This window comes from Hyla sarda, chromosome 4 (assembly GCF_029499605.1).
Source record: "Hyla sarda isolate aHylSar1 chromosome 4, aHylSar1.hap1, whole genome shotgun sequence".
Classification (NCBI taxonomy): Eukaryota; Metazoa; Chordata; class Amphibia; order Anura; family Hylidae; genus Hyla; species Hyla sarda.
Genome location: NC_079192.1, coordinates 403,020,039 through 403,044,536, shown reverse-complemented (window position 1 = coordinate 403,044,536; position 24,498 = coordinate 403,020,039). Strand labels below are relative to the sequence as shown.

Below are 24,498 nucleotides of genomic sequence, written 5' to 3'. Positions count from 1 at the left end.
ACAGATCGAGTTGGAGGGGAGGTGTATAACTACTATATATATTCTGATTCCATAGAGAAAGCAGCAGTATACAGTTAAAGCTGGAGGGAAGGTGTATCACTACTATATATACTGATCCCTTATAGCAGTGTTTCCCAACTAGGGTGCCACCAGCTGCTGCAAAACTACAACTCAAGCCAACTCAAGCCAAAGGCTGTCCGACCTAGGGTCCAATACTAGGACATTGCTCTAAACCAATAAAACCAATTATGTGCTTTAAAAAAAATAAATAAATAATCAACATAAAACAGAATCCAAAATGAGCACACAAAAACACCGGGAGAATTCCAATAAAATATATTTGTATTCTTTTTCATAGGATTACAGCCAAGATTCCTGGTGTGGCACAACTTACCCGAAATCCCACAAAAATCAGCTTTGTGTACAGTTATTTGTGCTATAGTATGCAGTAAAGACTTTCCTCAAACAAACAGGTTTCCATTGAATGCATTAGAAACGTTATACTATCGACAATACATCATCATTAACCCAGGAGGTGCCGGTCAGCTGCTCCGTGCAGGGGGAGGGTAAGGGAGAATCTGCAGGACCACAAAGGTATCTGCCAGATTACCGATCCTTATCGACTTATCTGGGCCCATGGCACTCGCCACCTGAGGTAAAGGAAAGCCAATGTCAACTCTATGGAGACCGACCCCATGGGTGCCACCGCCCAGACCAGTGTTTCCCAACCAGGGTGCCTCCAGCTGTTGCAAAACTACAACTCCCAGCATGTCCGGACAGACGATTGTTTCCATTTCCCTCCCAGTGCTAGAGTGGGTGAAGCTGTTGTCCTGACAGCTTGACAGCCACAGGTTGTCCTGAGAGCTTGACAGCCACAGGTTGTCCTGAGAGCTTGACAGCCACAGGTTGTCCTGAGAGCTTGACAGCCACAGGTTGTCCTGAGAGCTTGACAGCCACAGGTTGTCCTGAGAGCTTGACAGCCACAGGTTGTCCTGAGAGCTTGACAGCCACAGGTTGTCCTGAGAGCTTGACAGCCACAGGTTGTCCTGAGAGCTTGACAGCCACAGGCTGTCCTGACCGCTTGACAGCCACAGGTTGGGGCAGTGTTGCAAAACTACAACTCCCAGCATGCCCGAACAGCCTTTGGCTGTTTGGGCATGCTGGGAGTTGTAGTTTTGCAACAGCTGGAGGCACCTTGGTTAGGAAACACTGGCCCAGACCCTCTCTCTCTTTTTCTCCGAGACATTGTGGAAGACGGTTACAGTGTTTCGCTACAAGATAATCCACACAGAACTGAGAAGGTTTTTTTTTTGTTTTGTTTTTTTACAAGTCACCAAATATCCAAATTACATATTCACAACACTTTTTTCTTTTTTTTCCTTTAGTTTATTACTAAAATTATTATTTTTTTGTCTGCTTTTGTGAGTTTTTTTTATTTATTTATTTTTTCTCCCCCCCCCAGAATCACATAATACTTAAAGACTATGATACAGCAAAACTAGGAAGGATGGAAGGTCTAGAATTGTTAACAGTCTTCAAGCATAGTCTGTCAATGAAATCCACGAGACGACATGCGTTTTAGAGGATTCTCTCCGATATAGTCAATGCTTTATATAGATCTATATATATATATATATTTTTAGAGGCATAAATATGTAGATTTTTTACATATTTTTTTTTTCTTTTTTGTAATTTTATTTTTTTAAATTTATATAGACACAAACGCACATTACTCTAACACAGCGTTTGGCTACTCGTACAGTAGATGACGACATGAAGAAAGTCTTGACACATGTGAAGCCATTGATGTAACTGGTAAAACTAGATCAGCTCGGTTCTGCATCAAGTCTATGTAAGGTGGAGTCTGAGGTGAACCCATTAAGCCCTTTCCCACCGTTACAAGCTCTGAATAAATATATGTGCATGGTTTTCGGTTGGTCCTAGGAATAAAAAAGGGATTTTTCGTGTAATACTTTGTATCTCTGACCAACAGGGGAAAAAAAAACTTTAAAAAAAAAAATACTTAAAAAAAATTTAACAGAAGGAGAGGCTTGCATCACCATAGAGGACAAAGGAAGCGGGGAAGAAGAAGAAAAAAAAGAAAGCACAATAATAATAAAAATAAACACCTGTAAATCAGATCATCTGTACAACACAAGGGAATGTTTCATAAGATGACGGGAGAAAGCAAAGAGTTAAAAAAAAAAATGTAAAAAATAATAATCCCTGATCGGTAATCGATTTTTTTCCAAGTAATCCCCGCCTACTACTGGAGGTCTGGATATCAAGCGACACTGGTAGAAGACGGGAGTGAGAATTGGTTGTAGGACTGGCACGTTTGCTGGCCAGGGAAAAAATAATTAAAAAAAAAATTATTTAAAAAAAAAAACTAAATAAATACACATTTTTATTTAAATTTATAAAATTTTTCGGGGGTGGGAGACAATGACTCAGAATTAGGTTATTGAACCCTGCCACAATTTACTGTAACAGTTATATAGTATTTTGTATGTTTAAAGAGAAAATAAATAAGGCAGGACTAATTTTATATAATTTTTTTCTCTCTGATATATATATATATATATATATATATATATATATATATATATATATATATATATATATATATATATACACATACATACATACACACACATATTTTTTTTGCAATATATATATATATTTGCAATCTATATTTATATATTCTGCAATTTCTCGAGCCAGAGTCAGAAGTGGATTCAAAAGAAGGCAGGATAAGTATAAGGCCAGTTTCGGATAAACATAAAACATCCATTTTTTGCATCCCTATTATGACTGCAGGTCCCGGCCTGACTGCGAATCTAACTACACTACGGCATTGGATCTATGATGCTGTCGTGGTGAGTGATCAGACCAGTGGTCGGGCCAGGGCTCACTTTTGTAGCACAGCCGCATAAAGAGCGGCCATATTGCACTCACCTGAAGCCGGCAAGGAAAGATCGATACTATTCCTTTCTTTTGCATCCACTACTGCAGCGTTTCCCTGCCAGGGTGCCTCCAGCTGTTGCAAAACTACAACTCCCAGCATGCCCAGACAGCCGAAGGCTGGAGGCACCCTGGTTGGGAAACACTGCACTACTGTTTGGCACAAAGAAGACTGCATGTTTGTTTCCAGACCACACAAGTAGAATAATACGGACACATTTTGGTATCTTTATTACGAATGCAAGTCCCAACCTAACAGTTCAGGTTATCAGATCTGCGGTCAAGATAAAACCGCGGTCAAGAAAAAAAATTGCGTCCGTATTACACTTGTGTGAAACCAGTCTAAAAAGTAAATAGTAACTTTTGTATCCGCTTCTGCCTTGTTTATGAAACTGTATCAATTGCTGCAATATTCTAGCCCTATGGAGTCTTGTATTAGGTGATAAAGCCAAAGCTTATAATTGATAGTGTATATTATATATATATATCATTTTTTTTTTTCAAATATATACACGTATATATATTATATATATACACACACACTTTTTTTTAAATGCATGTGTGTGTGTGTGTGTATATATATATATATATATATATTTATATTTCTCATACTGGAAGAGGTGTAGCGATCTCTCCTGCAGGGGAATAGGGGAATAGGGGGGGGGGGGGGGGGGAGAAAGAAAAGAATAGAAGAAAAAAGGAAAAAATATAAATCATGTCCGCCCGCCCAACATTAAATAAGACAATTTCTTCATAAAAAAAAAAAAAATACAGAACTGCAACGCTTAAAAAAATATATATTCCACATTACAGAAAAGGTCACTTCTAACAACAAGTCATATGGATACATGAATGCGCAGGATCAATGCAAGGCACCGTCCACAACAGCGACCGATAATAAAATTATTTAAAAAAAAACAACAGCAAGAAAACAAAGCAGGGGGCCGTGTCTCCTCAATGTGCTGATTCAGACTTTGAAAAAAGGAGGAAAGAAAAAAACTAAACAAAAACAATAAAATAAAAAACATCAAGATTCCCAGTTCTACCGAATGTATGCAAAGTCATTCCTAGTGTCAACCGCATCTTCCTTACATTGTAATATATACAGGTTATGTCGCATTCAACTCATCCCAGTGAACAGATTACAGGTTATTACGAGAACTAGGTGCACGCTGGAGGCGGCGGGGGTCACTCCGGGGTCACTGCACGGCCTCCACATAGTTCGCAGGGTACAACCCCACTTGTCCACCGTCCAGACGTCCTTTGCACCAGCCCTGTTCATCTTCATCTTCTATTTTTGTCAGCTCTTCTCCTAGAAATGAAAAGGTGAAAGGATAGGAGTCACTGCTGCTATGTCCCTCATGCTTTACACTGCCCCTCCTCTGCTTGTTTAGCACAAACGCACCAGGGAGCCCATGTGCAAACACTCAGAGGCCGATCTATAACATTGACAGGCTGGGTTCTTGTTAGCAGCTCTGGTTTATAGAGGGGGGTCCCCAAGAAGGAGACCCCCACCAACCTCTGATGTTCACATGCTGTAATGGGGAATATAAACTATCTATAACTTTTTAACAGCTGGAGATATTGCTATTAAATTTGGTACACACTTTCTTAGGCTGCATTCACACGGCCGTCTAGACCCGTCAAAAAATTAATAAAACGACTTAAAAAAAATAAAAATAACGGATGAAAGCAGATGTTATCCATTTGTATCCGTTTGGATCAGTTATTATTCAGTTAATAAACAAAAAACATTTATTTTTTTGTTCTGAGCATGCTCAGAAGTAAAAACGGATTAAAAAAACAGATGCAAACGGATGACATTAAAGGCTCATCCGTTTTCCATAGACTTCAATGTTAAATTTACTGTATCCAGTAAATGCTTCATTCATTGACATAAATGGAATTTTTTAAAAACCATTTTTAATCCATTTACAGCCTGCAAGAACGGAACCGAAACGTGGATAAAAAAACGGGGACAGACGTACGTATGAATGCAGCCTTAGGCAGAATTCACACCACAGTTGCAGGCTACGGCAGCCGGATCCGGGTGGGGGAGGGGAAAACCGGGCGCTCCCGTACCCCAGCCGGACCGGTGCTGAAATCCATTCACTTTAATGAGCCGACCGGAGTCAAACATTGACTCCGGTCAGCTCATTTTTGCCCCGTATCTGGTTTTGGACCGGACCTAAAACCATAGTATACAACGGTGGCGTGAAGGCAGCCTTAAATGTCTAATAAAAATATAGTAGAGTTTAGGGATGTCCACCTACCAATACTCTCTGCAGCCTGAGAGCAAAACAGGGCCCACAAACAGTTTAATCATACTTTACCATGACGTTGGTCCAGCAGCAAGATGTTTAAAAGTCCCGGGCAATCTCCGCAGCTTAAGTGTAACACCATCAGGAGATATACCAGAAGTCCCAGACAAGTCTATGGCACTTTCGATCCATCGTCTGATTGTGTTACTCTCAGCTGGGGAGATTGCTCGGGACTTTTAAGCGTATTGCCACCAGACCAACGTTATGGTAAAGTATGATTTAACTGTCCGACAGGCAGGTGCTGAAAATAGCGCAGGAGCAAGGAGAGGGGGGACGGGGAGAGAAGATTTATTGCCGGCTAAGAGAAGAGTGAGGTAGGAGAGAAGACATCAGTGTGGGGGCAGGGAGAGAGCATGGCAGTACTAGGGTGAAGGGAGGACAACCTATTACTGCTTCGGCTTGCATACCGAAGGAGCTCCAATATGGCTGCTTAACCATACAGGTATTTGCTTCAACAGACTGGAAAAGCTGGGTGGCAGGCAGTACACTGTGCAGAGCTCACAGTACTCCTCCAATTTTGTGTTATCCATATATCATTGTTGCTTTCCTCTCCCACAAGGTTTAATTACAATACCGGGTACTCAGCTAGTATGCAATTAAAGGATCACAAAAAAAACTTACCGTACTCTATAATGTACTTGCATTACTCCTTACCTTATCTCTAGAGATGAGCGAACTTACAGTAAATTCGATTCGTCACGAACTTCTCGGCTAGGCAGTTGATGACTTTTCCTGCATAAATTAGTTCAGCTTTCCGGTGCTCCCGTGGGCTGGAAAAGGTGGACACAGTCCTAGGAGACTCTTTCCTAGGACTGTATCCACCTTTTCCAGCCCACCGGAGCACTGGAAAGCTGAACTAATTTATGCAGGATAAGTCATCAACTGCCGAGCCGAGAAGTTTGTGACGAATTGAATTTACTGTAAGTTCACTCATCTCTACTTATCTCCATAACCCATCCCAATCCCTCTACAATTGTCCTGTTATTTTTAGAAGGGTCTGCACTACTGACCAGTATGGACGGGTATAGAAGCAGCCATGTATACCTGCGGAGAACTACCAATACTAGAAGTATAGTATAGTCCCCAAGCCAAGGTTATAGCTTGGGGTGGGGTTTCCCAACCAGGGTGCCTCCAGCTGTTGCAAAATTACAACTCCCAGCATGCCCGGACAGCCAAAGGCTGTCCGGGCATGCTGGGAGTTGTAATTTTGCAACAGCTGGAGGCACCCTGGTTGGGAAACCCCACCCCAAGCTATAACACGGGGCACCACCTGAACGTACGTGGTCAAATCCTTACCAGCTTTAAAGCTGAGCTCGTCCGTCTCCTGCCCCTCGTAGTCGTACAGTGCCCTGACCCGGACCTCTACTCCTCCGGCAGCCTCCTCGTCGAACGGGTTGCTGTCTCCATTGGCGTCGCTGCTGGTGAAGGGGTTGTTGGACTCGTCATCCGACCATTCTGTGGGGTAACTCTTCTCATAGCTGCTGACGCTGCAATGTAAAAAAGGTACAAGCCGGGTAAGAAACTATATACACGTGGCATGTAGGGGGAGGTGCAGCGACTATAACCATAGAGCAGGCCAAAGCAATCTGCGGTCAGTTTTGCACATTTTTTTTTTTTTTTTTACAGAGAAAAACAAAGAGGCAGGTTAGGTGAATACGGCTCATGCATACAAGTCGGCTTATATAGAAATAACAAGGCCTGATGCCTCCTTACACTACAGGATCAATGGACGGATTCCGAATTTGGTTAGTAAGCACAAGAACAGCGCAGGCGGTAGGGCAGTAGTCGCTGGTTCAGACTGTCCTGCCTGCAAGACCTCACCAAGTCTAAGATCGTTGCGGCCATACTGCTGATAGTTCGGACCCAATGTATTTGTCTGCAAGGTCCGTTCCATTATGCCAGTGTTTCCCAACCAGTGTGCCTCCAGCTGTTTCAAAACTACAACTTCCAGCATGCCTGGACAGCCAGCGTGCCTACAACTGTTGCAAAACTACAACTCCCAGCTTGTCCGGACAGCCAGTGCACCTTCCCCTTTTGCAAAACTACAACTCCCAGCATGCCTGGACAACCAGTGTGCATCCAGCTGTTGCCAAACTAAAACTACCAGCATGCCTGGACAACCAGTGTGAATCCAGCTGTTGCAAAACTACAACTCCCAGCTCTCCTTGATAGTCAGTGGGCATCCAGCAGTGGCAAAACTATAACTCCCAGCAAGCCCGGATAGCCAGTGTGCCTCCAGCTGTTGCAAAACTGCAACTCCCAGCATGCCTGGATAGCCAGTGTGACTCCAGCTGTTGCAAAACTACAACTCCCAGCATGCTGGGAATTGTAGTTTTGCAACAGCTGGAGGCACACTGGTTGGAAAACACTGGCATAATGCTACTGCTAACCAGTAGCCATTCTAAATCACAGATTTTTCCTGCATCTTTGTGGTAGAGAAAAAAAACCACAGCAAGCATGCTGGGAATTGTGGTTCTGCAACAGCTGGAGGCACATTGGTTGGGAAACACTGGTCTAGTAGATGTGTAGCATTTTCAAACCTTGTGTGGACTTGCCCTACTTGGTGCAGCTTCCTGTACAATGTGATAAATGTAACGTCCTATAGGAAAACCCATGTGCACTTCATAGTCAGACTAGACCAAACACAATCCCAAGTGTTTTCCCAAAGAAGAGAAGTAGTGCTTGGTCTCCACTGACCCCATATGGGATTAAAGGTATTCTACCCCGCAACTACATCGCAATGTTCTCTAGATGCGATCAGTCTCATATATATATATATATACATATATACACACATATATATATACACACATATATATACATATATACACACATATATATACACACACATATATATATATATATACACACATATATATATACACACATATATATATATATATATATATATATATACACACACACACACACACACACACACACACACACATATACATATATATATATATATATATATATATATATACACACACACACACATATATATATATATATATCCCAACATAGGACTCAGATTGGTATGCAATAAGTGAGGGGATTGAGCAGGTATATACAAAAATTTGAAGAAAAAATTAAATATAATATTATATAAAAAAAATATTATATATATATATATATATATATATATATATATATATATATTTATATTTTTAAAATTTTTGTATATACCTGCTCAGTCCACTCACATACCAATCTGAGTCCTATGTTGGGATCCATGCCATAAATGATAAAGGGGTTGCACAGGGGTTAAAAAAATATTAAAGATAACATGGCTACACACATAGGTTGTGTGTGGTATTGCAGCACATGAATTAAAGAAGCATTCTGTTTTTGTTTTTCAGGCACACTCCCCTTCACTAGTAGTACAGCACTATCTGTTTTATTCCAGCACAGCTGCATTCATGCTTTTCATTACTGTAACTGGGTCATGTGATCACAAGTCTGACACACAAGAAATCACAGTGCTTAAAAGGGGTACTCCAGTGGAAAACTTTTTTTTAAATGAACTGGTGCCAGAAAGTTAAACAGGTTTGTAAATTACTTCTATTAAAAAACTATTTACCCTTCCAGTACTTTTTAGCAGCAGTATGCTACAGAGGAAATTCTTTTCTTTTTGAATTTCTTTTTTGTCTTGTCCACCATGCTCTCTGCTGACACCTGATGCCCGTATCAGGAACTGTCCAGAGCAGGAGAAAATCCCCATAGCAAACCTATGCTGCTCTGGACAGTTCCTGACACGGACAGAGGTGTCAGCAGAGGGCACTGTGGATAAAACAAAAGAGAAATTCAAGAAGAAAAGAGTTTCCTCTGTAGCATACAGCTGGAAGGGTAAAGATTTTTTTAATAGAAGTAATTTACAAATCTGTTTAACTTTCTGGCACCATTTGACTTAAAAAGACTTGTTTTCCACCGGAGTACCACTTTAATGTGTCAGTCCTGGGTCAGCTGACTTCCTGAGAACTACAGGATGACATCATCACCTATCAGACTCTTCTGGCAACTCACATACTGCTGCTGCTATCTCTATGGGATCAGGATATATAGTAGTTATATACCTCCCCTCTAGCTCTATCTGTATACTGCTGCTGCTATCTCTATAGAATCAGGATATATATTAGTTATATACCTCCCCTCTAGCTGTATACTGTTGCTGCTATATCTATAGGATCATGATATATAGCAGTTATACGCATCCTCTCCAGCTCTCTCTGTATACTGCTGCTACTTCTATAGGATCAGCATATGTAGTAGTTATACACCTCCCCTAAGGCTGTGTTCACCAAAAAGTACCAAAACTGGACACAATGTGAACTGACCCCAACCCACTTATGAGTCTCTGCTGCTGGAGTCCAGATCACCAGGCTCAACACCCTCTCTCAGCAAAGCTAGAGGATTCATTGGAAATGTAGGCAGCATTAGGAAATCATTTCAATGCTTCTATGTGCAATGAACATGTATGAAATCTCATTCCCGCCACATCAGCTAAAACAGGTAAGCACAAGGCATACACAAGAACCAAACTACATTATTCTCTAATAATAGCCTATGCTGCACTATATAAAGAAAAACACAAAGTGATTCTTTAAATAGATGGAGCTGCAATACCACATGCAACCTGTGGACAAGTGTGGCGCTGTTTAATAAATAAATAAAATACTAATAAATAATATATATAATTTTTTAAATAATGTTTTATCTTCAATCCTGTACAACCCCAAACTGAGGTAGAATTACCTTTACAAGCCCACAAAGTGGAGGCAGAGGTTTGGGAAAGACCCTGAACACCCACATGCCAGTTTCCAGTTAATAAAAAAAGGCACCATTAATAGACGACAGGAAGAGAAAACATTATGTTAGTGTCCGCTGCTGGAGGGAAGAGAAGGAAGGAATAAAACGCGGTTAGGGAGAGAACGAGTGGACGGAGTGGAGTGTCATGCGCTGTGCTCCGCGGCTCCTATGGACAAACAAAGAGTGCAGAGGCCAGAAGAGACAACAAGGGAACAGCGGCGTCACCAACTTTTTCGTTTTACTGTCCTCCTTCTCAATGATACTGGGCGTCTCCTCCTCATCCTCGAACGGGTTGTTACTCGACTGTGTGGACTGTACTGACTGGACGCTAAGATGGCTACGTGGGGAAGAAGAGAGCAAGGCACATCAAACATCCTACATATACAGGAGAGGACATCATAGAAGAGACACTCAAGGGTTAATGGTAAAATTAGGAAAGAATGTGCCCCTAGTGGTCACAAGGGACTTTGATGTAACAACCCTACAAACCTCTCGTTTTGTACCCTATACCTGAGCGGTTACCCCTTACATCTCTTCCATAGTCAAGGTCAGTATTTTCCCCAACCAGCGTGCCTCCAGCTGTTGCAAAACTACAACTCTGTGCATGCTGAGAGTAGTTTTGCAACAGCTGGAGGCACCCTGGTTGGAAAACACTGCTTTGAAGGAGATCTGCAGCCCCAGACACATCCCCTGTAGGTGATAAATGTCTGATCCTGGGGGGTCCGAACGCTGGGGGCCCCGGCCTCAATGGGAGAGGTGGAGGTGCAGCGTTCATGCATCCCCACTGCTCCGATAGAGCTCTATGGAGGAGCGGGTCATCGACCTTTGTGAGGTCGACGACAAACACGCATTAGCCGCGGCAATGCCGGGTCCCCATACGGGAGATCGCGGGGGGTCCCAGCGGTTGGATAGTGGATAAGTGTCTTAGACTGCAGTACTCCTTTAAAGGGTCACTCTCATTAAAACTAATTTTTGCTATTGCACTCCTTATGGTAAATAAAAAATATTTCTAATATACTTTGTTTATAAAAAAAAATTCTATGTTTTATTTGTGCTTAAAAAAAGCTCAAGAGCACATTTTCCCCATCTTATACACAGACTTAGGACCGAGATCCACACACAGGAAGTGCAGCCTGGAGTGCTGAGGGGGGGGGGGGGGTGTCCAGCCTCATCCAATCATAGCTCCTCTCACACTTACCTACCATATGCTGTTGGTTGGACACCCCCTCCCCCCCTCAGCACTCCAGGCTGCACTTCATGTGTTTGGGTTTTGGTCCTAAGTCTGTGTATAAGATGGGGGAAAATGTGCTCTTGAGCTTTTTTAAGCACAAATAAAACATAGAAAACTTCATTTTTTTTTAAAAAACAAAGTATATTACTAATATTTTTTATTTACCATAAGGAGTGCAATAGCAAAAATTTGTTTTAACGAGAGTGTCCATTTAAGGGCTCCTCCAATTTTTTCCCATAAATAAGATGATCATGCAACCGGCAACCAGCTGAAATGGATAGATCAACTTTGGCAGCAAGCATTCCCTTTCCCTGCAGCGCCTCCGGAGGAAAATTGAGGCATTACAGTACAAAATCAATAAGGCTGTTTGTGTAATGCATTGACATGCCTTGTCCTCTGCTACAGTGTTCACCAACCGGTCATCCTCCAGCTATTGCAAAACTACAACTTCCAACATGCCATGGTGGACAGCCATCATGGGAGTTGTAGTTCTGCAATAACTGGAGGACGACAGGTCGGGGAACACTGCTGTAGAGGGACTCTTTAACATATAACCGAACCCTGCTGTTAACCCATTACTATGCAATTGGGTATATTAAAGCCAGAAACCCCCTTTAACTTGTAATACTCAGGTGTGATTCCACAAAATGGAGTGAAAAAGCCGCGGCACTACCTGACTAGAGACAAATAAGCAGACCCACCTGCTGTGTTTATTCTGCAGCGACCCCTCGCCCGCCTGACTGATTCCAGTGAGAGTGACCCCTTCGGCGGGCTTCTTCTTCTCTCTTCGACTCAGCGTACGGTTTAGGTCGGCAGACCATTCCTACAAAACAAGACGAAAATGAGTACCCACTGTGCAGTTGGCGCCTCTCTCCATTAGGGGGCAACAGTGTGCAAAGAATGTAAGGTATAAACTAGAACAGCGGCCATTTTTATTTGTCTCTCGGGAGGAAAGCGAATTAAATAAAACAGAACATGCAACATGCGAGAGATAGGAGGATGGTGGATACAGTAACAACGGGGAGGGGGGGGGGGTTTAAAAAAATCTAACAAAAAAAAAAAAACGGTGGATCGTGCCGACTGTCACAAGATGTAACTGGAACGCCAGGATAACCACCACCCAGTTGTCATGACAACACAAAATATCAGAGGGAATTAAGCCTGAAGCTTCCCGGTTGTGTTACATGCACCATTAACGACAGTGTATTATTATAATTTTTTTTCTACACAGCTTTTTTTTGGTATTGCAGCAGAATCTTAGAAAAATATACATATAATTTTATTAATACATAGATGCATCATATATATTTATATATAATTTTATTAATACATAAGATATCATTTTAATATATATATATATATATATATATATTTATATATTAATTATATAATATAGATAGGATTTATATCTATATCTCTCTCTCTCTATCTATCTTACATAAACACACACAGATATATACACACACACATATATATATATATATATATATATATATATATATATATATATATATATATACATATATATATTTATTTTTTATTTATTATTATTATAATATTTTTTTTAAATAGACAGATAGATATCTGCCATTATGAGACAAAGGTCAGACCATATGCCTGGGGACCCACCTGCCCTTTTCAGGACGATCTCTCCATTATATCACACATAGATCTGATGTAACATGATATCACCACTTAACAGTAGGGGGAGCTAAGCTACATAAATTTGTTAAAGGGGTTGCTTGTACACGACTAGAAAAAATGGCCGCTTTGACATCTGTCCACGGGTTGCGTCTGGTATTACAGCCCAATCAAAGTGAATTTGACTGAGCTGCAATACCGCACACTACCCGAGGACAAGTGTGGCGCTGTTGCTGAAAGAAAGCAGCTATGTTTTTCTAGTCCTGGACATCCCCAAACTTAGTCCATACCATAATGTTCCACTTTACAAGCAATGTACAGACAATCAAATTTGATTGCGGTGTCTAAGGGGTTAAAGCCGGGCATCACCATGATCGGTGATGTCTGGCATTAGAGATAGGTCCTGGTGGCAGATAGCCGCCAGGACCACCCAGCTATGACCTGCACTCAGCTCCTGAGCGTGTGTCATAGAAGGGGAGTGGGACGCTGTCGTCCACAAGAGGTTAAAGGTTGAAGGTTGAATTGCGGAAGATAGAAGCGATTCTCACGCCTACTGGTAGGTGGTGTAGCTTTGCGCCTAAAAAAGTTCCTTTGCGCACAAAATAGCGACTTTTGACAAAAGTCGAAAATGATAAACATGTGACCACTGCACGGTCAAAAAGAAAAAGTTCTAGGGGTAGGCAAAAAGGGGGAGATTTATCAAAACCTGTCGAGAGGAAAAAGTTGCTGGGTTACCCATAGCAACCAATCAGATCGCTTCTTTCAGTTTTCAGAGGCCATTTCAAAAATGAAAGAAGCAATCTGATTGGTTGCTATGGGCAACTCAGCAACTTTTCCTCAGAACAGGTTTTGATAAATCTCCCCCAAACAAGTGAAACTGTCTATATAAAAAGACACATAAAAGTCGCTAAATATGCTGCTTGCACCTGAACTGCGCCAAAACATAGACAAAAAAAAAAAAAAATGCTCAAAAAGCAATGATAAATCTCCCCCCATGTTTTGACTGATGAGGAACTACAAGTATCAGCATGCTTTGTAAGGGAATGTATATTACAAAACGCATTAGTAGGTATAACCTAAATTACTGTTCCTCAACCTGTGGCTCTCCTGCTTTTCAAAACTATGGGGGAGATTTATCAAAACCTGTCCAGAGGAAAAGTTACTGAGTTGCCCATAGCAACCAATCAGATCGCTGCTTTCATTTTTAAAAAGGCCTCTGCAAAATGAAAGTAGTGATCTGATTGGTTGCTATGGGCAACTCAGCAACTTTTGCCCATAGCAACCAATCAGCTAGCTTCTTTCATTTTGCAAAGGCCTTTTCAAAAATGAAAGCAGCGATCTGATTGGTTGCTATGGGCAACACAGCAACTTTTCCTCTAGACCTGTTTTGATAAATCTTCCCCTATGACTCCCATCATGACAGCAAACCCTGTGGCAAATGTACAACTTCCAACATGTTCTATCATGCAATGTTGCAAAACTACAACTCCCATCATGCCGTTGTGGAACTTCACCTTCCGTATTGCCCAATGGCAAAACGATGGCTCCCACTGTTCCTGGATAGCATGTTCTGTTTCAAAACCACAACTCCTAGTGTGCCCTGACAGAATGCCCTATTGCATAACTACAACTCCCATCATGCCCTGTTGCAAAACTCCCAGTGTGCCCCCAAGGCACGCCCTTTTGCATAACTACATCTCCCATTATGCCTCGTTGCAAAACTACATCTCCCATCATGCCCTGTCGGAAACCACTTTTCCCATCATGCCCCCACGGCATATCATGTAGCAAAACTACAAATCACATCGTGCTCTGCGATGCATGATGGGAGTTGTAGTTTTGAAACAGTTTGAGAGCCACAGTAAGGGGAACGCTGGTCAACACAGACTGAGCTCCTGCGGGGTCCTGATCTAATAACACAAAACGCTGGTGCGCTGACATGTTGCTGCGTGACCCAGATAAGACGTATACGTAAAGATAGGGGGCGCTACTTACTTCATCCTTCGATCCAGTGAGGCAGGAGAGACAGGAAGAGAATTATTAACATGGAGAACACAACGTGAAGACGTTTAATAGTCATTGTAATTCCGGTGATGTAACATTGTGGCGGTATGTGGAAATCTCCTCGGCATGACGCCAGTATTAACCCTCCTGATAATCCAGCTGCAGCCAATGTCACTATAGACCAGTGGTCTCAACCTGCGGACCTCCAGATGTTGCAAAACTACAACTTCCAGCATGCCCGGCCAGCCGTTCGCTGTCCGGGCATGCTGGGAGTTGTAGTTTTGCAACATCTGGAGGTCCGCAGGTTGAAGACCACTGCTATAGACAGTGTATAGAGCGGCGGTGTATAGAGCGGCGGCGTACAGAGCGGCGGCGTACAGAGCGGCGGCGTACAGAGCGGCGGCGTACAGAGCGGCGGCGTACAGAGCGGTGGTGTACAGAGCGGCGGTCATCCTCCGGGTAGGGGAGGGGGGGGCGACCGCTCTGTCCTTGAATTCTCTGCATTGCTGAGGGATCAGTGTTGGGATTGTGTAGGAATCAGCGGTTTACAGAGAGTCGGGCTGGATTACAGGAGGAGAGATCTAGATGTGTCCTCAATATACAGACAATACCCCTCCCCCCCCCCCTCACCCCTTACCTCAAACTGGGGCCAGTTCATAGACATCCCCGGCCCGTGATTGTTCTTGAACCACTTGAGGTCCTCCAGAACGTCGGCCGACTTTATGGAGTAGTCCAGGTCTCTGTATACACTGGAATAACTGGGGGGAAAAAACATGAGCTATATTTATAAAACTTTATTTCACAAAGTGGTCAGTACTGGGGGCGGCGTATCATGTTTATTCATAGGCTGTTTTAGGGGCTAAATCAATAGGGTCACTGGAGTGTTTAAGGCAATAATGAATAAGCAGTGGGGGATATTCACACTGATGTTCTCAATGGTGATCAGAGGCTTTACAAGGATCAATCAATCGTGCGGCCGTTCAAATGCATCACTGTCAGCAGAACGGGGCGGCGTGCGCCAGATGGTCATATCTTAAATGGTCGCACAAAAGGACGAACAAGTGTTTGCTTGTTCGTCGGCCCTTTTACCTGAGCTAACTATAGGGAACGAGCGTCTCTTGGAAAGTTCATTTGCCTTATAATCGTCCCACTCAAAAGGGTCTTAAGTTTACACCACACTTTGTGTGAGGTCCCATAGGGAAGACTCAAAGACCTGTGACAATATTACATGAACAACATATAACATATAATACCTATGTCCATCCATCTCTATCCACCATCATTCCCCACCTTGATTCATCCATATAATGCCGATATAATCCCTCCCTATGCATCTTATCCAGGCTTCCCATCCCAATCCATTTATCTAAACCTAACCATTGCACCCCCATCGATCACTCACCATCCCAATCTATTCATCTAAATCCATCCACCACGCTCCCCATCCTGAGCCATCCATCCCTCCACAGACTTATAGGACATGATACATTCATCCCAATCTAACCATGCTAATACATCATGCCCCCATCCTGATCCATTTCGATCCAACCATAACTCCCCATTCAGAACTATCCAACCAAATCTATTCTTCCCTACATCCTGATCCAACCATCCATCACTTCCTATTCAGATCCAACCATCCCTTTTGAACCAACCATCCTGATCCCTTTTGATCCAACCATTATTCCCCATTCAGATCTATCCAACGCAATACATCATCCCCCCCATTCAGACCAATTTATCTTCTCCCAACCATCCCCGATCCCTCTTCATCTCCCAACCATCCCCGATCCCTCTTCATCTCCACATCACCATCCCCGATCCCTCTTCATCTCCACATCACCATCCCCGATCCCTCTCCACATCACCATCCCCGATCCCTCTCCACATCACCATCCCCGATCCCTCTCCACATCACCATCCCCGATCCCTCTCCACATCACCATCCCCGATCCCTCTCCACATCACCATCCCCGATCCCTCTCCACATCACCATCCCCGATCCCTCTCCACATCACCATCCCCGATCCCTCTCCACATCACCATCCCCGATCCCTCTCCACATCACCATCCCCGATCCCTCTCCACATCACCATCCCCGATCCCTCTCCACATCACCATCCCCGATCCCTCTCCACATCACCATCCCCGATCCCTCTCCACATCACCATCCCCGATCCCTCTCCACATCACCATCCCAATCCCTCTCCACATCACCATCCCAATCCCTCTCCACACAACCATCCCAATCCCTCTCCACACAACCATCCCAATCCCTCTCCACACAACCATCCCAATCTCTCTCCACACAACCATCCCAATCTCTCTCCACACAACCATCCCAATCTCTCTCCACACAACCATCCCAATCCATCTCGATCCAACCCAACTCAATTTAACCTTCCAAACCCATCTTGATCCAACCATCCCAACCCATCTACTGCTTCCCATTTATCCCTATATATCCATCTCTATTCTTTTGCACACCATGAATCCAATTAACTCATTTGTAATTTGTATGAAATCTTTTACCTGTCCAAAGTGGACAGATCAAGATGTTTCTCAACATCGGAGAGTAGATCACGGAAGAAGCGGAGTCTCTTATCCTCAAACTGCTGGCACTGCTCAAACACTTGTTCCATGTTCTCCATGTACTGCGGAGTGGCGCTGTCTAGGTCCTTAAGGGCCTTCTCGTATTTCTCTTTGGTCTGTAAGACAGAAGGATGGAGGATCAGTCATTTACACCAAACCTGAAAAGAATCTCTACCATTTACTCCTTTGGCTGTCCGGGCATGCTGGGAGTTGTAGTTTTGGAACAGCTGGAGGCACCCTGGTTGATGTAGAGAAGTCTCTTTATTCCATCATCCCAATAAAGAACACATGCACAATCAGCCGAGCTGAGTGTGCACGTGTATGGGGCTTTTCAAGAGGTGTATGGGCAGCTTATGAGAATTTTATACCTATCCACAAAATAAACAATTTGCTTTTCACCCATGTGGAAGCCGAAGACCGAACAAAAATTTAAGAAGTCCTCTTACGTTAGAAGCAGTCACGTGACTGCCGATAGCTAATCTGGACTAATACAGACACGGAGGAGGCTTGTGTGTGTCAACAGGGAGCGGCTGACATGGTGCTGGGGAAAATGTGATTACAAAGGGATTAACTACTTCATTGCCTTGGGCTCTGGTCACATGTCAGTTTTGGCATATCGGGAGGTCTACGATATCCACAATTTATATCTGTGAAGTGTCTAAAGGCCCCCCTAGGGGCAAGTGCATGCCAAGAGTGTGCTGGACTGGTGTGTATACTTCCCTGTGTACAAAGACAAGGCAATCCTCCTTAAAGGGGTACTCCAGTGGAAAACATTTTTTTTTTCCAAATCAACTGGTGCCAGAAAGTTAAACAGATTTGTAAATGACTTCTATTTAAAAAAAAATCTTAATCTTTCCAGTACTTAAATGCTGTATGCTCCACAGGAAGTTGTATTTCTTTTTGAATTTCTGTTCTTTCTGACCACAGTGCTCTCTGACGTCATCTCTGTCTATTTTAGCAACTGTCAAAAGCAGGATATGTTTGCTATGGGGATTTGCATCTAATCTGGACAGTTCCTGACATGGACAGAGGTGTCAGCAGAGAGCAATGTGGTCAGACTGAAAAGAATTCCAGAAAGAAATACAACTTCCTCTGGAGCATACAGCAGCTGATAAGTACTGGAAGGAATAAGATTTTTAAATAGAAGTCATTTACAAATCTGTTTAACTTTCTGGCAACAGTTGATTTAAAAAAAAATTGTTTTCCACTGGAGTACCCCTTTAAATCATAGAAGTACGGATCATTTACGGACAGCCGAAGCTGTAGTTTTGCATCAGCTGGAGGCTCCCTGTTTGGGAAACCCTGCCATACGTAGTCATTTCTTCTCACATAACAGGCACATTTTTCTCCTAAAATACTCTGTGCTGCCTTTTCCAGTCGAATCTCTTACAGTCCTTGTTACTCGGGTGTCATGTTCGCTGTATCAGCACACTCTTCCTGAAATACTCTGTGCTGCTTCTTCCTGATGCATGGTCTGTCTCTATGGTACATAGGCCCTTGCCTTTTATCATTATACAGTGATCCCTCAAGTTACAATATTAATCGGTTCCAGGACGACCATTGTATGTTGAATCCATTGTATGTCGAGACCATAACTCTATGGAAACCTGGTAATTGGTTCTGAAGCCACCAAAATGTCATCCAAAATAGGAAAAAGTGAGGACTAAAGAAAAATAAGTAGATAACTAATATAGATAAAGCAAATCCTTACATATAAAAGTAATAAAGATCTGCTGGGAGCTGTAATCACTGTCTATGTAGAGGACAGGAGCTTCTTCAGGGTCCTGTACAGTACACAATGTCCTAAAAAAGTAAAATAGAGCCGCCCTCACCTGGTGTCCAAACGAGCACCTAACCCTGGTACAGGTAAAGAGTACAGAACATGTAATACCTCCCTGTACTGTAGGGGGCCCTACCAGACACCAGTCAGTGCATACGCTTCAGTAATACAGGTAAAGAGTAGTACAGAACATGTAATACCTCCCTGTACTGTAGAGGGCACTACCAGACAGCCAGTCAGTGCCTGCACTTCAGTAATACAGGTAAAGAGTAGTAAAGAACATGTAGTACCATCCTGTACTGTAGGGGGCGCTACCAGACACCAGTCAATGGATGCACTTCAGTAATACAGGTAAAGAGTAGTACAGAACATGAAGTACCACCCTGTACTGTAGGGGGCGCTACCAGACACCAGTCAGTGCATACACTTCAGTAATACAGGTAAAGAGTAGTACAGAACATGTAGTACCATCCTGTACTGTAGGGGGCGATACCAGACACCAGTCAGTGCATACACTTCAGTAATACAGGTAAAGAGTAGTACAGAACATGTAATACCTCCCTGTACTGTAGGGGGTGCTACCAGACAGCCAGTCAGTGCATGCACTTCAGTAATACAGTGGGTTTCAGCAGTAAAATGCCCTTTCTGATTGGTCGGTTCTTCCAGTCATTGACACGTTTCGCAGATCTGGACTGTCTGTACATTGTATGTTGAGTCTGGTTTCAAGTTATAATGGACCAGAAAAGACTATTGTATGGTGAAACTATTGTATGTTGAGGCCATTGTAAGTTGAGGGATCACTGTATATGCTCAGATGTAACTTTTGGGGGTGAAAATGAGCAGAATATTCATAAAAACACTTGAAAAAGGGGGGGGGGGGGTCTATGTTTTATTCATCGGTCGTTTTCCTCATCCCCTTGTATCTGCAGAGCGTCTCCTCTACGGCGCGGAACCCATAGTGGTCCGGGAGGACGGTGACCTCTTGTTATGTATGAGAATCCTGATCTACATCTCCGCAGACTGTAAGAAGTCATTCAATAATTCATGGAGGCCCCTCGTAAATAATGGATTTGACATCGGAGTAGGGGGCATCCTTTCTCACCGCGACGTGCGTACGTGTGTATCAGCAACCGTTCTCTCCTTTGTCTGGTTTTGTTTCCTTTTTGGAAGTGTAGCAACTAATGGAGTCATTGACAGCACAGAGTGTTTCAGGAGGAACGAGTGGCTGCAATGGTGACGAGGACAGGGCTTCATGTAACAATGGCAGAGACATGACTTGAGTAGAAGAATGGGATGAAGGCGCGGTGGGGGTCCTCGCTCACCGCTTCACAACAGTAGAAGCATAAGCAGAGAAAAATGGAACTTCACCAGGCGCAGTTACAGTTTTAAATGGAGGTGATGTGCTGCAGGTGATTTGCAACAGCTGGAGGCACACTGGTTGGGAAGCACTGCTCTAATGTAGGTATATGGCCAGCTTTAAAGGGGTACTCCGCTGGAGAACAATTTTTTTTTAAATCATCTGGTGCCAGAAAGTTAAACAGATTTGTAAATGACTTCTATTTCAAAATCTTAATCTTTCCAGTACTTATCAGCTGTTCTATACTCCACAGGAAGTTTTTTTTTTGTTTTTTTTAATTTCCTTTCTGTCTGACCACAGTGCTCTCTGCTGACACCTCTGTCCTTTTCAGGAACTGTCCAGAGCAGGATAGGTTTGCTATGGGGATTTGCTCCTACTCTGGACAATTCCTAAAATGGACAGAGGTGTCAGCAGAGAGCACTGTGGTCCTGACAGAAAGGAAATTTAAAAAGAAAATAATTTCCTCTGTAGTATTCAGCAGCTAATAAGTACTGGAAGGATTAAGATTTTTTTTAATAGAAGTAATTTACAAATCTGTAACTTTCTAACACAAGTTGATTTAAAAAAAAAAAATAATGTTTTCCAGTGGAGTACCCCTTTAAGGTGCAGCTTATTCTGCTGTCCCCTACTGACGACAAAAGGATACACAGCCATGCCCATTGCATACGGGGAGAACTCGAAGAATAGCTGCCACTCACACGTGTTATTGGCCAACAGCTATTGAAGGTGTGTGGTCACGTGACTATTCTCGGGAAAAAACAAACTTCAAAAGTAATGAGAAAAGCAAAGTAAACGAGATAAAAAACTTAGTCAATATGGTGGTGCTAAAGCGCCAGATTGACCTTAAAAGGATACGCCCCTGAAAAACTTTTTTTTAAATCAACTGGTGCCAGAAAGTTAAACAGATTTGTAAATTACTTCTATTAAACAAATCTTAATCCTTCTAGTACTTATCAGCTTCTATTTGCTCCACAAAATTCTTTTTGAATTTCCTTTCTGTCTGACCACAGTGTGCTCTGCTGACACCTCAGTCCATTTTAGGAACTGTCCAGAGCAGGAGAAAATCCCCATAGCAAACCTATCCTATCCTATCCTGCTCCGGACAGTTCCTATAATGGACAGAGGTGTCAGCAAAGAGCACTGTGGTCAGACTGGAAAGGAAATTCAAAAAGAAAAGAACTTCCTGTGGAGTAAATAGAAGCTGATAAGTACTAGAAGGATTAAGATTTTTAAATAGAAGGAATTTACAAATCTGTTTTACTTTCTGGCACCAGTTGATTTAAAAAAATAAATAAATAAAGTTTTCCAGGGGAATACCTCTTTAAAATAAACTAAGCAGAGGCATAGCTATAGGGCAGTGGTCTTCAACCTGCGGACCTCCAGATGTTGCAAAACTACAACTCCCAGCATGCCCGGACAGCCGTTGGCTGTCCGGGCATGCTGGGAGTTGTAGTTTTGCAACATCTGGAGGTCCGCAGGTTGACGACCACTGCTATAGGGGGTGCAGAGGTGGCACCCATAGCCATCTTAGTCCCATAGAATGACACCACTATAATAATAGGCACATGGTAGGCCGGGAGGGGGGGGCTGTTTACATTGGGAGGGCTTGGAGCGTGAAGATACGCCAATGCATCGGCGCTTTTACAAACACTTGTCTCCTGACCGTAGGTGATCCTATTAGTTCGGTGTCTTAAGAAAACACCACAAGTGAAGTGAATCCTTCTCGCAACGCTGTATTTGCTCTTCAGGGCGTTACACCAGCAATACAGCTGGAAGATTTGCTGAGAAGACAAAGTGTTCGCCATATCCGGTACCTTCTGAGAGTCCTGCTTGCTCTTCTCCACCTTGTCCTGAAGTTTCTTCAGTTGCTCGGGATTGAGAGCGGGATCGGCTTTGCTGTTGGTCTCTCTGGAGATGGCCAATTTCTCCTCCTTACATGCGGCATGGTAGGCCTTCTTAGCTCCCTCCACCTGAGCAGGGATGAGAGACAAAATTTAGACAGAAAGTCCAACTACTACAGTGGTTCTCAACCTTTTTTTCCTGAGTTCCCCTTGACAGCCCATCCCCAAAAAGTTGTACCCCCATATTAGAGACATTTTGTAATGATTATAGTATAATTCATATTACTTTCCTCTATAACAGGCCCCCTGTTCCTCTCCCTATCTCCCCAGTCCCCTAGATTTACAGGTGACGTCTTCTCTAACCAGAGTTGTTTACTTTTCTTGTCTTCACTATCTGGCCTAGACCGCCATTAAGATTTCTCCCATACAAGACTTCTCCACAGAACCAGACAAACAAACATTTTAGGTTCCTTTCTGCAGTACAATACCCACCTATTTACAAACTTCCCATGTTTATTGCCACACACAGTAATAGTACCTGCTTTGTGTCCACATAAAGTTGTTAGGCCCCCTCTGTGCCTCCAAATATAGCTGTAGGCCCCCAAACTGCCCCCTTATATAGTTGTAGGCCGCCATACTGTCCCGCTTTGATGCTCCACTGCTCCTCTGGTCTGGGGACCTATTACTATGGCTCATAGTAGTAGGTCCCCGGTCTACAGGGGCAGTGGAGCAACAAAGCTGATGGTAGTTACTGCCCACAGCAGCCCAGTGCCCGCTCTTCCCCTTTGCGGTCCTCCAGCTCCGCTCCTTGGTGCAGTGACGTCAGCCAACCATCTCTTTCAAAGTGGTCCAGACCAGTAACCAGAGGCTGTGGCTGCCATTACTGTTTTTTTTCAAGTACCTCCTGAAGAACTGCTAAGTACCCCTGGGGGTACTTGTACCCCAGGTTGAGAACCACTGACCTACTATAACCAAAATCTTCTTTACACCAGACTACACGTAGTGTCCTCACACCAGACTACACGTAGTGTCCTTTCACCAGACTACACGTAGTGTCCTTACACCAGACTACACGTAGTGTCCTTACACCAGACTACACGTAGAGTCCTCTCACCAGACTACACGTAGAGTCCTCACACCAGACTACACGTAGAGTCCTCACACCAGACTACACGTAGAGTCCTCACACCAGACTACACGTAGAGTCCTCACACCAGACTACACGTAGAGTCCTCAAACCAGACTACAGGTAGAGTCCTTACACCAGACTACAGGTAGAGTCCTTACACCAGACTACAGGTAGGGTCCTTACACCAGACTACAGGTAGGGTCCTTACACCAGACTACAGGTAGGGTCCTTACACCAGACTACAGGTAGAGTCCTTACACCAGACTACAGGTAGAGTCCTTACACCAGACTACAGGTAGAGTCCTTACACCAGACTACAGGTAGAGTCCTTACACCAGACTACAGGTAGAGTCCTTACACCAGACTACAGGTAGAGTCCTTACACCAGACTACAGGTAGTGTCCTTACACCAGACTACAGGTAGTGTCCTCACACCAGACTACAGGTAGAGTCCTCACACCAGACTACAGGTAGAGTCCTTACACCAGACTACACGTAGAGTCCTTACACCAGACTACACGTAGAGTCCTTACACCAGACTACATGTAGAGTCCTTACACCAGACTACACGTAGTGTCCTTACACCAGACTACAGGTAGTGTCCTTACACCAGACTACACGTAGTGTCCTTACACCAGACTACACGTAGTGTCCTTACACCAGACTACACGTAGAGTCCTTACACCAGACTACACGTAGAGTCCTTACACCAGACTACACGTAGAGTCCTTACACCAGACTACATGTAGAGTCCTTACACCAGACTACATGTAGAGTCCTTACACTAGACTATATGTAGCGCTGACTACATGTAGTGTCTTTACACCAG

The 24,498-nt window shown here is 43.4% G+C and overlaps 1 protein-coding gene across 5 annotated transcripts in view; it reads right to left on the bottom strand.

The window, feature by feature from the left end:
* Nucleotides 1-321: 321 nt before the first annotated feature.
* The window catches only part of PACSIN2 (protein kinase C and casein kinase substrate in neurons 2), a 112,449-nt gene continuing 88,272 nt past the window's right edge, over nucleotides 322-24,498 (bottom strand). For 4 of the 5 annotated variants that reach the window (XM_056517414.1, XM_056517412.1, XM_056517411.1 and 1 more), the window contains exons 5-10: nucleotides 22,514-22,669; nucleotides 17,503-17,678; nucleotides 15,608-15,728; nucleotides 12,027-12,148; nucleotides 6,582-6,772; nucleotides 322-4,276 (exon numbers count right to left, since the gene is read on the bottom strand). In XM_056517414.1, the coding sequence (XP_056373389.1) occupies nucleotides 4,164-4,276; nucleotides 6,582-6,772; nucleotides 12,027-12,148; nucleotides 15,608-15,728; nucleotides 17,503-17,678; nucleotides 22,514-22,669 (879 nt within the window). In that variant the 3' untranslated portion in view covers nucleotides 322-4,163. Of the gene's footprint in view, nucleotides 4,277-6,581; nucleotides 6,773-10,323; nucleotides 10,432-12,026; nucleotides 12,149-15,607; nucleotides 15,729-17,502; nucleotides 17,679-22,513; nucleotides 22,670-24,498 lie in introns of all 5 variants that reach the window. The other variant, XM_056517415.1, reaches the window with a different exon arrangement.